Source organism: Ylistrum balloti, unplaced genomic scaffold (assembly GCF_031769215.1).
Source record: "Ylistrum balloti isolate Yb309-2 unplaced genomic scaffold, AGI_CSIRO_Ybal_v1 Utg370948, whole genome shotgun sequence".
NCBI lineage: Eukaryota > Metazoa > Mollusca > Bivalvia > Pectinida > Pectinidae > Ylistrum > Ylistrum balloti.
Genome location: NW_026782534.1, coordinates 207,471 through 221,994, shown reverse-complemented (window position 1 = coordinate 221,994; position 14,524 = coordinate 207,471). Strand labels below are relative to the sequence as shown.

Here is a 14,524-nt window from a genome sequence, read left to right as displayed (position 1 = left end):
TTTTTGAAATACAGAAATGAAGAATTTTTTAAACTTCTGTTATCGCTTCAGAGCGGTATATCTGGTGGACTCGGCCTTGTTTATGACAACGCTGATGCGGCAAATGTCAGATCGATTGGCGGCAGCCTAACGTAAACCTATATTTTGCCATGTCGACACCATGACATCTCGCCGGATCAGCGACGATGAAATAGCTAGAAGACAATCCAGATTTGAAACATTGCGGACAGAGGTAGGTGTTTTCACGCAACTGATCATAGACATTGGTCAAACTCTGGACCAGATGTTTGAGATGTCGGTTGATGCACACTGATGAATGACAATCAGAGACATCACAAATATTGTTTACATAACATTTTATTTCAAATTTGTCCGTAACGCATTTTCTGACGAATAGTTTATCTGAGTACATGAAAGCACCATTAACTGATGGTTTAAATTAAAACAAATAAGGTTCTTATACTAAAGAATGGTCTGTCGTATTGTAAAAATGGGAGATAACACTGTATACCATAAGAATGTTACCTACCAGTACAACCCATATCAATATGGTTTGGGAGAGCTAACTTTGTGCCAGTCATTCTTAATAGCTTTGCATGCTAACTGTGGTCTATGACTTAATTCTACGTCTGAGCTATCAAAAAGTTTCTTATAATTGTACTCAAAAGCTTGTGAAAAAGGTAAACCCAATATAATACCATGGCATAAAGTTGTGTTTTCCTAAACAGCATTTTAATTCAACAATTTTCGAAAGATTTATCAATGTCCCTGTTTCTTTATTTGAATCAATTTAAGATGATTACAGAGAAAAACTGACATGATGTTTGTAATGTAAAATTATAATTATAAGTTTGTAATAAGCAAGTTTTATTTATTAAACACATGTTGGAAAAGTTTTGGGAAAATTGTTGCTTGTTAGTTTTATACTTTTATTATCGTGCAAAGATATCTGTCATTGTTTAACCAGTTTTTTTTCTAAAATTTGGAAAGCTTTCATTATCACAGAATGAAGTTTTGTTTCCCAGAACAACATTTTAGAGTTATTGCCCTTTGTTTTTGCAGCATTTTTATCTTGTCTGACAATATCTCCTATCAGATTTCTATTTATCTCATTGGATTTTGATGTGCTGTTTCATTAAAACATGTAGCACTGGTTACCTCAGTGGAAAATTGGTTCAACTCAGCATTGTTTTGAAGTGTCAAGTTGCCTTTTTTAGGTCACCTGAGACAAAGTCTCATGGTGACCTATTGTGATGCTCTTTTATCCAGCATAGTACAGCATTCGTTATGCATCTTTTTTTTTACTTCTTCTGTAAGAATTTTGAACTAATTTGAATGAAATTCAAAGAAACCACTCATGGCCAAAGGTGAACCAAAATTATTAATTATATGGTTTCCTCCCCCAGGGGCCTGAGGGTGGAGCCAGAATGGGGTCATATTGTTGAAATTTCGAAATCTTCTAAATATGGTAAGATCAAATATTTTTCATGGATTGAAGGGTCCCTATCAAAAATTGTAGATTTCATAACCCCAGAATCCTCCATCAGAGGGAGTAAAGTTTACTTTAATTTATGTTGAACACTTATGTTTTTGAGCATGATTTGATTTTTTCTGTTGATATTAGATCAGACTTGGTTAGAATTGACAATTTGATGATATGCACATATTTATCCTGGCTGACCACCAAGGGGCTAATGGGCAGGGCTAATAAGGGTCAAATTGACTGAAATTTCAAAAATCTTCTCAATACACAAATATTGTAGGATCAAATATTCTTCATGGATGAAAGGGTCTAGAGGGACTTGACAGAAATTGTAGATTTCATGATCCAAGGGTCTCACATTTCTTCCTGGAGAGGTTTAAAGTTTGCAAATGTTTATTAGGTCACCATTATGTCATCAAAGTTTTGCAATAATAAGTTAAAACTTTAGTTACACTCTCCTTTCACTGTACAAATAGCATTTCTCATTTTCTCTTCACTATGCTACACATTTTGTCAAATTGTTTGTGTTTGTGAGTTCACCAGGTGACTGTTTAAGCCCCTTGGTCTATTGTTCTTTTCAGTTCCTCAGAGTTTTAACATGAAACTTTATCCAACTACAATTTACTTTCCTTAAAATGGATGTACCGTACTGTAGAGTCAAATGAGTGAAGCAAGTCACATGTGATCATAGATATATATACTTTGACAACTGATTTACTTTCAGAGAATGGTTAAGACAGATGGTATAATGGTATAAGAAGCAGGTCAGTGTGGTTTGTACATAGTGTGAATACATTCTCTGTTATTCAGCTGATGGAGCACATGTTTAGTCATCCATGACCTCTCTGAAGACCTGTCAGAATGAATATGTTTCTGATACAGTGGTCATTATCATTTGTATAAATGTCAAAAATACTTTAATAGAAAAGGGAAAAAATACACATGTTCTGTCAGCTGAGAGACAGACTGTATTTACCACTATTTACAATCAACACTAGCCAGTTCCTTCTACAATACGGTATGTCAGAGTTACATAATGATACCCTATCACTGATTTTTAGAAGGAAAGGTAAATACCTTTAAGCATGAAAAATATACTGTTAAAGCACCTGATATCTCTTGTACCTGGTATATTTCTCAGCTGTGACTTTCAATGTATAGGCAATGACAGTGAATAACATTCATTATGTCAGAATTGTAAAGATATGTACATGTGCCCATTTGATATCTGTATGGTTTTTTTTTTAGTTTTTTTTTATTTTTGTATTCTTAGTTGCTGATCATTCACAGCAAAATAATGACTTTGCTAAAATTCTATAGCCCTGGTATCCCTGTTTTTGCTATATATGTTATAAAATTTGAATGCACCAGAAAACATCCAGTTGTGTGATATATTGTTCTGCCTTGAAGTACTCTTTTTATCCATGCTTAGTTGTCTGGTCTTTGTGCTGTTATTGAACTTGTGAAATTTTTCTACATGCATAATAAACTTCTGTTTGTCAACAATATTTAAGTAATCACACTAACTCATATGGAGCTGTTTACAGACTACTTATCCTATCAAGTTATAGACAGGTAGCTTACAGATATATCTGACATGGTCTTTACTGTGTACAGAAAACAAGGACTTCCTTGTTCTCGCTCAACAAGACATATGTGTAAATCTTTGTTATAGCATTATAAATAAACTCGTTTTTAGCCAAGCATTTATCTCTGTTTCAGTATCAGATATGTAAAAGGAAGCTTGATAGTAAGTGTGAGGCACTTCTTATCCTCAGTAAGGAACTTGCACAATGTGTCAGCGAAAGAGACCAGTTCAAGTTGATGGCAGAGCAACTTCAAGAGCGCTATCAGGCTCTCAAAAAACAGATGCTTGGAAAAGTAGGTCACAATACCCCACTGGTTATTCTTAACTAAGTATAGTTATATCAATATACACTAACATGTTTGTCTGAAATCATGGATTAGATTAATACTAAAGGGAAGTAGAAATCCAAACAATGATATTGTCAGATAATAATAGATGACTTTGATCTACCATGTAAGACCTATAGGTGAACGAGGAGTGGGCATAAATCTTTATTTTGCCATTGTTTCAGATGCCAACAGCTGATCCCAATGACAACAACAGATACCCCCATGTCAAACATCAGGTAACTCTCACTTACTCTGACAAAAACCAGGTAACCCCTCTCTTGGCTTATGTCAAACACCAGGTAACCCCCTTACTGGTCTGATGTCAAACATCAGGTAACCCCCTTACTGGTCTGATGTCAAACATCAGGTAACCCCCTTACTGGTCTGATGTCAAACATCAGGTAATTTCTCACTAGTCTTATGTCAAACATCAGGTAACCCCCTTACTGGTCTGATGTCAAACACCAGGGAACTACTCACATGTCATATGTCAAACACCAAGTAACCCTTCACATGTCTCATATGAAACGTCAGACTACCCCCTAACTTTTCTGATGTCAAACACCAGGTAAGCTCTCACTTGTCTGATGTAGAGACAGATAATTTCTCCCCTTTCTGATGTCAAACATTAGGTACCCCCTCATTTGTCCTATGTCAAACACTAGATAACCTCCTTACCAGTCTTTTGTTACATACCAGGTAACCCCTTACATGTCTTATATAAAACAACAGGTAATCCTTCACATGTCTTATATAAAACAACAGGTAATCCTTCACATGTCTTCAAAAAACAACAGGTAATCCTTCACATGTCTTATATAAAACAACAGGTAATCCTTCACATGTCTTAAATAAAACAACAGGTAATCCTTCACTTGTCTTATATAAAACAACAGGTAATCCTTCACATGTCTTATATAAAACAACAGGTAATCCTTCACATGTCTTATATAAAACAACAGGTAATCCTTCACATGTCTTATATAAAACAACAGGTAATCCTTCACATGTCTTATATAAAACAACAGGTAATCCTTCACATGTCTTATATAAAACAACAGGTAATCCTACACATGTCTTATATAAAACAACAGGTAATCCTTCACATGTTGTATATAAAACACCTGGTAATCCCACACTTTTGACTATTAATCAGTGCATTAGACATTAAATGTGCTTGAAAAAATAATGAGAAGTTTAGGACATGTCGTTTGTTTTATTGGTTGTTATGAGTACTGACTTTCCCTGGAACACTACTTTTCATTATACAGAGTTACATGTAATTAAGAGCTACTACAGCAGCTTGCACCTGATAAAATCCTGATACTGTATTGATTATATGAGCTGTATATATCTATACACTGTTAAAAAGCTTTGTAAATATGTATTAACCAAATTGTCATAGCTAGGAAGGGAACTATACATTAAATGTTGTATAATTCTAAGTAATAGTCTTGATACCATTTTACCTATTGTGAAGTAGCTACGTAGTAAACTAAGTTTTCTGCCTGAAAAATGTTATACAATGTTTATGTATTATTTTTCATTATAATATTTCAACCCCTACACACCCATACAAACACCATATGTACACTATTTTTAAACATTTTGAATACCCTTTAGTGTTAGTTATGTATAGTATAAATGAGAAATATGTAAGTTCATTAGATATGAAAAAATTATGACTAGGAAGTAACATACAACTTTGAGATTGTCGCTGAAATAGGAACTGTCATTGTTTTTAGGACCTTGGATTTGTGTTGATAGAGACCCGAGAACAGAACAAGTCACTCCAATTTGAGGTGGAGGACCTCCGACAGAAACTACATGATGCACAGGGTGACATAAAAGTGGGTGTAAAAGAATACATTGTTATGTTATGTTTTGAGAGGTGTTGTAACATTGTATTTTACATCATAATTTTGAGGACTAGATATTTTGTAAATTATAAGAATTATCTAACAGTATATTTGATGAGATCAAAATGATAAAATATGAACAGGGTTTTCCATAATTTTGTTAGTAGTAGGCTGTGTAGTGAAAGTAGGAGGCTGGTGAAGCAAGCTGACCTGAGCCGCAATGCGGCGAGGTGGAGGTGGCCTGCCGTGTACCTGTAGTAGTGTACGGAACATTATTACGTAACTGGATTGGTGTAGGCGGCCAAATGATCAAAGAAGCCGGTCAAATTGGCCGGCGACTGGCTCTTATGGAAAACCCTGTATGAAACCAAAACCTCTTACTTATAATGGTCCTCATCTTCACTTTAGTGAACATTTTCTATGGACATGTTTATTGTCTCACCTCAAAAGAAGTTAATATATATGGTTTCATCTGTTAAGCTACTTAGAGAACAGATCGCTCGTCATCGTGTGGGGACAACAGATGAAGGAATGAACACTCGTCACTTCCCAGCTCATGAAAGGGAAAATCTGGTCCAGCAGCTGGAGGCATCCAGGGATGAGGTGAGTAAATCTTACTCTAATCTTGTCAGAATACTTTATAATTGTTCAGCAAAACTGTATCCAATGTGATAATGGTATATTCTTAATACTCCTGACATTTGATAGAGTATGATATCCTGATCAGTTGTGATAGACCTGTCCAATTTTCTACACATGTCACATCTATTCTGTGTCTGTAGTACACACAGCTGGAGCGTGACCTTCAACAAGTTATAGATGAGAAGGAAGAGTTGGTCACTGAAAGGGACGTCTACAAAACCAAATATGAACGCCTTAACACAGAGCTCAATTATATCCTGAAGGGTGATGAAAAACGCGTAGTTGACTTAGATGCTCTCATCATGGAAAACAGGTATGGATTTTTTTTACTAAATTGAAAGTATACCAACTACCTTATTACATATTGCCAGCAGGAATGAAACTAAGAAACATAACATAGGATTTGGAAGAGGGGGAAAATCTCAAATGTGGCCTTCATGCATTTGGTACTATGAGATTCCCCACTCCCCCCAAATCCTATTTTGTTTCTTAATTCCATCCCTGCTGGCAATATGTAATAAGTTAGGCAGCAACATACCTTAAACAAGTTTAAAAATATAAAGATGCTGTGGTGCCTTTGTAGTGTGAACTTAAGATTTATGATAAATAAATCAAGTCCTATATTGGGACTTGAGAATTTCTTCCGAGAAACAAACTAAATTAAAGAAGTGTTGTGAGAGAGTTAAATTTCACCTTGTAATATAGTCAAAATTTGAAGTCATTGCAGATTTTTTGATGATAGTGGGCATGCAAATTTTTCTTCTGAAATACGCCCCTGTTGATTCTTGTTCTAATGTTGGGTCTGACTCAGGTTCCCACTGAGCCCCTTTTTAGTGCACTATTCCCTTAAGCTTGACCTATTCAAGCATAATATAATTAGGACAAATGAAAGCCATTTACAGTACATTAAATAACAAAGACATTGTAGAACAGAGGGAGAATTTTCAACTTCCCCATCCTCTTTCTACTTTTTAACATCATATATGAATTTTACAGACAAATTCTATATACTCCAAAAATTATGAAGTCATCTGTTTACGATATTTTACTACATATTTGCTGACTTCTAGATAGACTTCAGTATTAATTTGGTGCTTTTACCTTAGAAAGAATATAAAATGAAGAATGATTCAGGTCGAGGACTTTTATTAACAAAGGAATTCTCGTGACATATTGTTAAGTACATGTATATGCTATACGAGTATCAGTTGTATTCAAGTGGGTTAAAGTGTCTCTCACACGATGGTTCAAGTAAAGATGATATTACTGGTTTTTTTTGTCGGATCTTTGGTGAAAAATCCCTTATTTACCATGTTAGGTTACAATGCTACATCACATCTATCTATCAAACAGAACTGTTCTAAGGCTTAGGTGTTCCTTGGTCTTGAGAACAAATGTAAGTTGATTGAGCATCTAAAGATCAAATAATTTGTTACTGATTGAATGCAATTCAGTACAACAGGGCATGACATCAGGTTAAGAGGGACTAATGACCCTGCTGATTTCTTTATGACCAGCATTATTGCATTTTTTTTTCAGATATCTTCAAGATCGTCTTAAACAAATGGAGGAGGAAAAGTCCATGGCCATGGCAACAGTATCAAAATACAAGGTAGAGCAACATTGTAGCACTGAAGTCGTGGTACAGAGTGAAGCTTATGTAGTGTTACTAACATTTTATATAGCATCAAAGTACAAGGTAGAGCAACATTGTAGCACTGAAGTCGTGGTACAGAGTGAAGCTTATGTAGTGTTACTCACATTTTATATAGCATCAAAGTACAAGGTAGAGCTACATTGTAGCACTGAAGTCGTGGTACAGAGTGAAGCTTATGTAGTGTTACTCACATTTTATATAGCATCAAAATACAAGGTAGAGCAACATTGTAGCACTGAAGTCGTGGTACAGAGTGAAGCTTATGTAGTGTTACTAACATTTTATATAGCATCAAAGTACAAGGTAGAGCAACATTGTAGCACTGAAGTCGTGGTACAGAGTGAAGCTTATGTAGTGTTACTCACATTTTATATAGCATCAAAATACAAGGTAGAGCAACATTGTAGCACTGAAGTCGTGGTACAGAGTGAAGCTTATGTAGTGTTACTCACATTTTATATAGCATCAAAATACAAGGTAGAGCAACATTGTAGCACTGAAGTCGTGGTACAGAGTGAAGCTTATGTAGTGTTACTCACATTTTATATAGCATCAAAATACAAGGTAGAGCTACATTGTAGCATTGAAGTCATGGTACAAGTATTCTAGATCACACTGTGTAATATGTAAGAACTTTCTACAACATGTTGATTTGATATAAAATGCTGTTATTGGTGCTATGGCAGACAAATATTGTACCTATGGTTTCAGAGTTTACTAGAGAGAAAGAAAGCAAGGACAGGCATGATGAAGCTGAGCCAAAGCCGTGGAGGTGGATTGGTCATATCGCAAAAACAAGGTCAGTTGGTCTGGTCATCTCATAGAAACTATATCAATTCTTATCATCGCAGAAAACTGGGTAAGTGTCTTTGATAGTCGCACAGAAAGTAGGTCAATAGTTCTAATTGTCTCAACAACTAGGTCAGTGGTTCATTGAAACTAGGTTACTGGTTCTTATTGCCTCACAGAGTCTAGAAAGGTGGTTAGCGAAAAACCAGGTCACTGGTTTTAATCATCTCATAGAGACTAAGTCAGTGGTCCTGATGGTTTTATAAAAACAAGGTCAGTAGCTCTGATTGTCCCAAAGAAACTAGATCAAAGAAACTGGATCAACAGTTCTGATGGTCCAACAGAAACTAAGTCAGTGGTTTTGGTAATCTCATGCAAACCAAAATTGTTGGATAATATTTACTGTTTGTCTATGTTAACAGCACACCTACTGTATTGATTGTAAATATCTTCCACAGTGAGCCAGGTGCTGGGAGACAATATGGGTGTACCCCCCACAGCCCAGGCTATGGCAGACCTACAAGCACTGGCTGGAGCCTTGCTGGACACTGTCAATGATAAAAATATGGCTCTTTCCCACCAACGCAAGACCAACAAGTAAGCTAAATATGATGTACTTTTGTCACTGTGTCCATTGTTCTCAGAAAAATTAATAAATTAAGTTTTTTTTCTACAGAGATGCTTGAAGAAATGTCTTAAGAAAAATTACTGAATGGAAAGTAACTTCATGCCCAAACTTATAGGATTTATGGTTTACTCCCTAACAAGCTGCAAATTCACTAATTTTCTCTCTCTACTTCATTACAGAATTTTGGGCAACAGAGTGTCAGAATTAGAGAAGAAAATAAAAACGCTTGAAGTGGCAGGATTATGGAATGTTCCAGGTATGTCAAGTAGTTAACACACTATTGTTTATATCATACAACCCAGGTAAATACTGGTCGCAGTGTACTGTTCAGCTAGGAAAATCTGTTGTAAGTCAATCGCAAGACTATTAAGCCAGATTGCCACGGGTTCAATCTTAGTGGAGAGATTGGGAAAAAAAGGCCTTTTCTTTCAACAAAAGTTTATTCTTTTATACCTCATTTCAAACCAGGAGAGAGCCTTTGTGTTCCAGCTGCAGAATCAACTTTCGTGGGTCAACATGTATAAAGTCTAGTACCTCTGTAGTACATGTTTTATTTCATTGCCATCTCAGACATTATTCTACCTTAGTATACCTAGGATTATAATACAGTGGACAAGGTCTGTTGCTATGGTAGCCATCTCATGCACTGTACACATCAGTACAGATATGCCTCACCGATCATCACTGATGATGGTGACAATGTACACACACACAAAGTTATCAACTTGCCAAATGTTTCATTGTTATAAATGATGACATTGTACTTTCACATCAACAGTAAAAATGGTGATGTTTGTCTATAACTTTTCCTTTCTAAATAATTACAAATTGTGCAATTATGAAATAGATAAAATCTTAGCCTCATTACACCTGAATTTTATGAAAATCCCTTAATTGCATTCAATTAAATTCACCTGGCAAATCCTTTGAACTCTTCTTTACAAAATTACTAAATACAGCAACATATGATATCATCACTTTTTTTTCCATAGTATTAAGGTGAAAAATGCTGATTTTTTTATCTCTTGGTAAACTCTGTAATGCTTTGGCTATATACACTTTGTACAGCTGTTTCTCTTTAATGCTCAGCTAACATGCCAAGTCTGGAGCGTCTCAAAGCTGAATGTGAGGAAGTGAAGACCTTAGTACCACAGTGCAGTGAGGAAACCCCTGATGGTGACATCGAACTTGATTTAGAGATGACAAAACAGGAACTTGCAAACCAACAGAAAGCCAGTAAACAGGAGCTGGCTGATCTAGAGGCAGAATTCTGTACTCCCACAAGTAGTAGTGATGTCAGTCCCACACACAGTGCCAGTGACAACCCTACTCTTGAGGAGAACAATGCTATGAGCTACCTAAATACACTGGACATGTCACCATCCCACAAAGCAGGTGTGTCAAACAACTCCCCTAGGACTGTACACCGTGCAGAGATCCAGGACCATCAGCCAGCATCTGACTCTCATAGGGTATCCATGTCCAATGCTGACTATGCATATGCCATGGAAGACCTTGACCTCCTGCCAATCAAGGAGGAACTGGTCAAATGTGTTCGTGAGGATGATAATATTCAACCTGTGAAGGACACATGTGGTAAGTATTTTTAACACTTAACCTATACTTTCAGATATCGAGTTATTACTGTAACCTGTAACACATACTGTTAGATGTTGAGTTATTCCTGTTTAAACCTGTAACCCATACTTTTAGATGTTGAGTTATTCCTGTTTTAACCCGTAACCCATACTGTTAGAAGTTGAGTTATTCCTGTTTTAACCTGTAACCCATACTGTTAGATGTTGAGTTATTCCTGTTTAAACCCGTAACCCATACTGTTAGATGTTGAGCTATTCCTGTTTTAACCCGTAACCTATACTTTTAGATGTTGAGTTATTCCTGTTTTAACCCGTAACCTATACTTTTAGATGTTGAGTTATTCCTGTTTTAACCTGTAACCCATACTGTTAGAAGTTGAGTTATTCCTGTTTTAACCCGTAACCCATACTGTTAGATGTTGAGTTATTCCTGTTTTAACCCGTAACCCATACTGTTAGATGTTGAGTTATTCCTGTTTTAACCTGTAACCCATACTGTTAGATGTTGAGTTATTCCTGTTTTAACCTGTAACCCATACTGTTAGATGTTGAGTTATTCCTGTTTTAACCTGTAACCCATACTGTTAGATGTTGAGCTATTCCTGTTTTAACCTGTAACCCATACTGTTAGATGTTGAGTTATTCCTGTTTTAACCTGTAACCCATACTGTTAGATGTTGAAGTGAACTTATATATATACCTGTAACCCTTATTTTCATGTGTTAAGGTGTTTACCTCTATCTACTCTTAAGGTCAGGTGTTAAGGTTTACCTGTATTTATCTGAACTTATTTTTTCAGGTGTTCTACTGTTGGGTATTCCTGTATTTAGCTATAACCTTTATTATCATGTGTTGAGGTGTACCTATATTTACCTGTAACTTCAGGTGTCAAAGTGTACCTGTATTTACCTGTAATGCTTACTTTCAGGTGTTAAGGTGTACCTGTATTTACCTGTAATGTTTACTTTCAGGTGTCAAGATGTACCTGTATTTACCTGTAATGTTTACTTTCAGGTGTCAAGATGTACCTGTATTTACCTGTAATGTTTACTTTCAGGTGTCAAGGTGTACCTGTATTTACCTGTAATGTTTACTTTCAGGTGTCAAGATGTACCTGTATTTACCTTTAATGTTTACTTTCAGGTGTCAAGGTGTACCTGTATTTACCTGTAATGTTTACTTTCAGGTGTCAAGGTGTACCTGTATTTACCTGTAATGTTTACTTTCAGGTGTCAAGGTGTACCTGTATTTACCTGTAATGTTTACTTTCAGGTGTCAAGGTGTACCTGTATTTACCTGTAATGTTTACTTTCAGGTGTCAAGGTGTACCTGTATTTACCTGTAATGTTTACTTTCAGGTGTCAAGGTGTACCTGTATTTACCTGTAATGTTTACTTTCAGGTGTCAAGGTGTACCTGTATTTACCTGTAATGTTTACTTTCAGGTGTCAAGGTGTACCTGTATTTACCTGTAATGTTTACTTTCAGGTGTCAAGGTGTACCTGTATTTACCTGTAATGTTTACTTTCAGGTGTCAAGGTGTACGTGTATTTACCTGTAATGTTTACTTTCAGATGTTGAGGTCTATAGTGAAGATATAGAAGATGAAGAAGACAGCTCTACTTTACCTGATAAAAGAAGTCTCCCTGTAGAAGTAGATGAAGAAACTGCAAAACATTTGAGCTCACTGATGGAAAACATGACATCGAAAATGGTGGAAAGTTCAAAACTTGCTAAATGTCAAGACCAAGACAAGTCTGAGGCTGGTGCTGGTGATTCCGAGACAGGAACCAATTGCAATTTGAGTGACAGTCCATCATCCACACCTGGTTGTGATGAGCCTCTGCTTGGGGATAGTGAACAGATGATGCAGGACAATCCTGTTGATATAGAGGTGTGAGTGGCCTGGAGTGGTCAGTCCATCCTATTAATATAGAGATGTGAGTGGACATGAGTGGTTAGTCCATCCTATTAATATTGAGATGTTAGTGGACATGAGTGGTCAGTCCATCCTATTAATATAGAGATGTTAGTGGACATGAGTGGTCAGTCCATTCTATTAATATATTTAGATGTGAGTGGTCATGAGTGGTCAGTCCATCCTATTGATATAGAGATGTGAGTGGACATGAGTGGTCAGTCCATCCTATTAATATTGAGATGTTAGTGGACATGAGTGGTCAGTCCATCCTATTAATATTGAGATGTTAGTGGACATGAGTGGTCAGTCCATCCTATTAATATAGAGATGTTAGTGGACATGAGTGGTCAGTCCATTCTATTAATATTGAGATGTGAGTGGTCAGTCCATCCTATTAATATAGAGATGTTAGTGGACATGAGTGGTCAGTCCATCCTATTAATTTAGAAGTGTACGTGATTAGACTATGATCAGTCCATCCTGTTGATATAGAGGTGCCTGGTTGTGATCAGTCGGTCCTGTTTATTTAGAAGTGTGAGTGATCATAGTCATTTGATATAATTGTTGAATCTATTAAGTTTTATTTATGTTTTGAATATTAATTGCTGTCCATTCCAATACATTGAAATTGTTGATTTCATTTATTATTCTTTTCTGACAAAAAATGTCTTTGAAGTGTTACTTGATTGCAGATTTAAGTCTGATCATTTACAGCTTACTGTCAACAAAGATAGATTCTGCTACAAGCATATTTGTTTAAACTAAAAATCTCAAGTACCGATAGTGTTCATACTGGGAATCTCTTATATGTTAAAGTAATCTCTAGATATAGCTTTGCCACTAAGTTTTGTAACGTATTAAGCTTTTCTGATATATTTCTACATGGCCTTGTCCCTTGATGTGTATAGATATTGCTTGATTTGGTTACAAACTATCACTGCTTTCCCATTGACTATACTTGACTTATATGATCTTGATCTTTAGGCAGCGTTTTGTCTCAGTCTTCATTTCCAGATCTCATTTGTTAATCATTTTCTTCATTTGTTTATGATAAATACTACTGTTTATATGTTATATTAATCCAACATTTATAGATTTTATGAAATATTATAAATAGATGATTTTTTTTTATTGATAGAATTTTGTTTACAAGACTATCACTCTGCCATATAAATACATGCATAATGCATAACACATATCAGGCATGCTTTAATTTATGATAATCATTCCAGTGAAATCCAACCACACTGTTAAGTGTTGGTCACAGACAGATATGTGCATTTAAAACAAATACCCTAGAAATCCAATTAAACTGTTGTGCGTGGATCACAGTTAGACATGTGTATATATAATGACCATTAAAATCTGACCACACTGTTGTGTGTTAGTCACAGACAGATATGTGTAGATATAATTGTCATTTGATTCTGACCACACTGTTGTGTAATGTCTCAGACAGACATGTATATATGACTGTTGTTAAAATCTGACCACACTGTTGTGTAATGTCTCAGACAGACATGTATATATGACTGTTGTTAAAATCTGACCACACTGTTGTGTAATGTCTCAGACAGACATGTGTATATGACTTGTTAAAATCTGACCACACTGTTGTGTAATGTCTCAGACAGACATGTGTATATGACTGTTGTTAAAATCTGACCACACTGTTGTGTAATGTCTCAGACAGACATGTATATATGACTGTTGTTAAAATCTGACCACACTGTTGTGTAATGTCTCAGACAGACATGTGTATATGACTGTTGTTAAAATCTGACCACACTGTTGTGTAATGTCTCAGACAGACATGTATATATGACTGTTGTTAAAATCTGACCACACTGTTGTGTAATGTCTCAGACAGACATGTGTATATGACTGTTGTTAAAATCTGACCACACTGTTGTGTAATGTCTCAGACAGACATGTATATATGACTGTTGTTAAAATCTGACCACTCTGTTGTGTAATGTCTCAGACAGACATGTATATATGACTGTTGTTAAAATCTGACCACACTGTTGT

At 35.8% G+C, this 14,524-nt stretch overlaps 1 protein-coding gene across 1 annotated transcript; it reads left to right on the top strand.

Moving 5' to 3' along the window:
• The first annotated feature begins 125 nt into the window (after positions 1 to 125).
• LOC132559676 (coiled-coil domain-containing protein 149-A-like) lies at positions 126 to 12,614 on the top strand. The gene is made up of 12 exons (XM_060224294.1): positions 126 to 232; positions 3,206 to 3,364; positions 3,583 to 3,636; positions 5,146 to 5,250; positions 5,740 to 5,862; positions 6,042 to 6,214; positions 7,441 to 7,513; positions 8,270 to 8,357; positions 8,806 to 8,944; positions 9,155 to 9,231; positions 10,065 to 10,571; positions 12,147 to 12,614. The coding sequence occupies exons 1-12, from the start codon at positions 161 to 163 to the stop codon at positions 12,470 to 12,472; spliced, it is 1,896 nt and encodes a 631-aa protein (XP_060080277.1). The 5' UTR covers positions 126 to 160; the 3' UTR covers positions 12,473 to 12,614.
• The last annotated feature ends 1,910 nt before the right edge of the window (positions 12,615 to 14,524 follow it).

Coding starts and splice junctions, on each gene's coding strand:
- LOC132559676 (XM_060224294.1), top strand. CDS start 161: ATGACATCTCGCCGGATCAGCGACGATGAAATAGCTAGAAGACAATCC. Junction 5,251..5,739: donor ATGCACAGGGTGACATAAAA/GTGGGTGTAAAA, acceptor TCATCTGTTAAG/CTACTTAGAGAACAGATCGC. Junction 8,945..9,154: donor CACCAACGCAAGACCAACAA/GTAAGCTAAATA, acceptor ACTTCATTACAG/AATTTTGGGCAACAGAGTGT.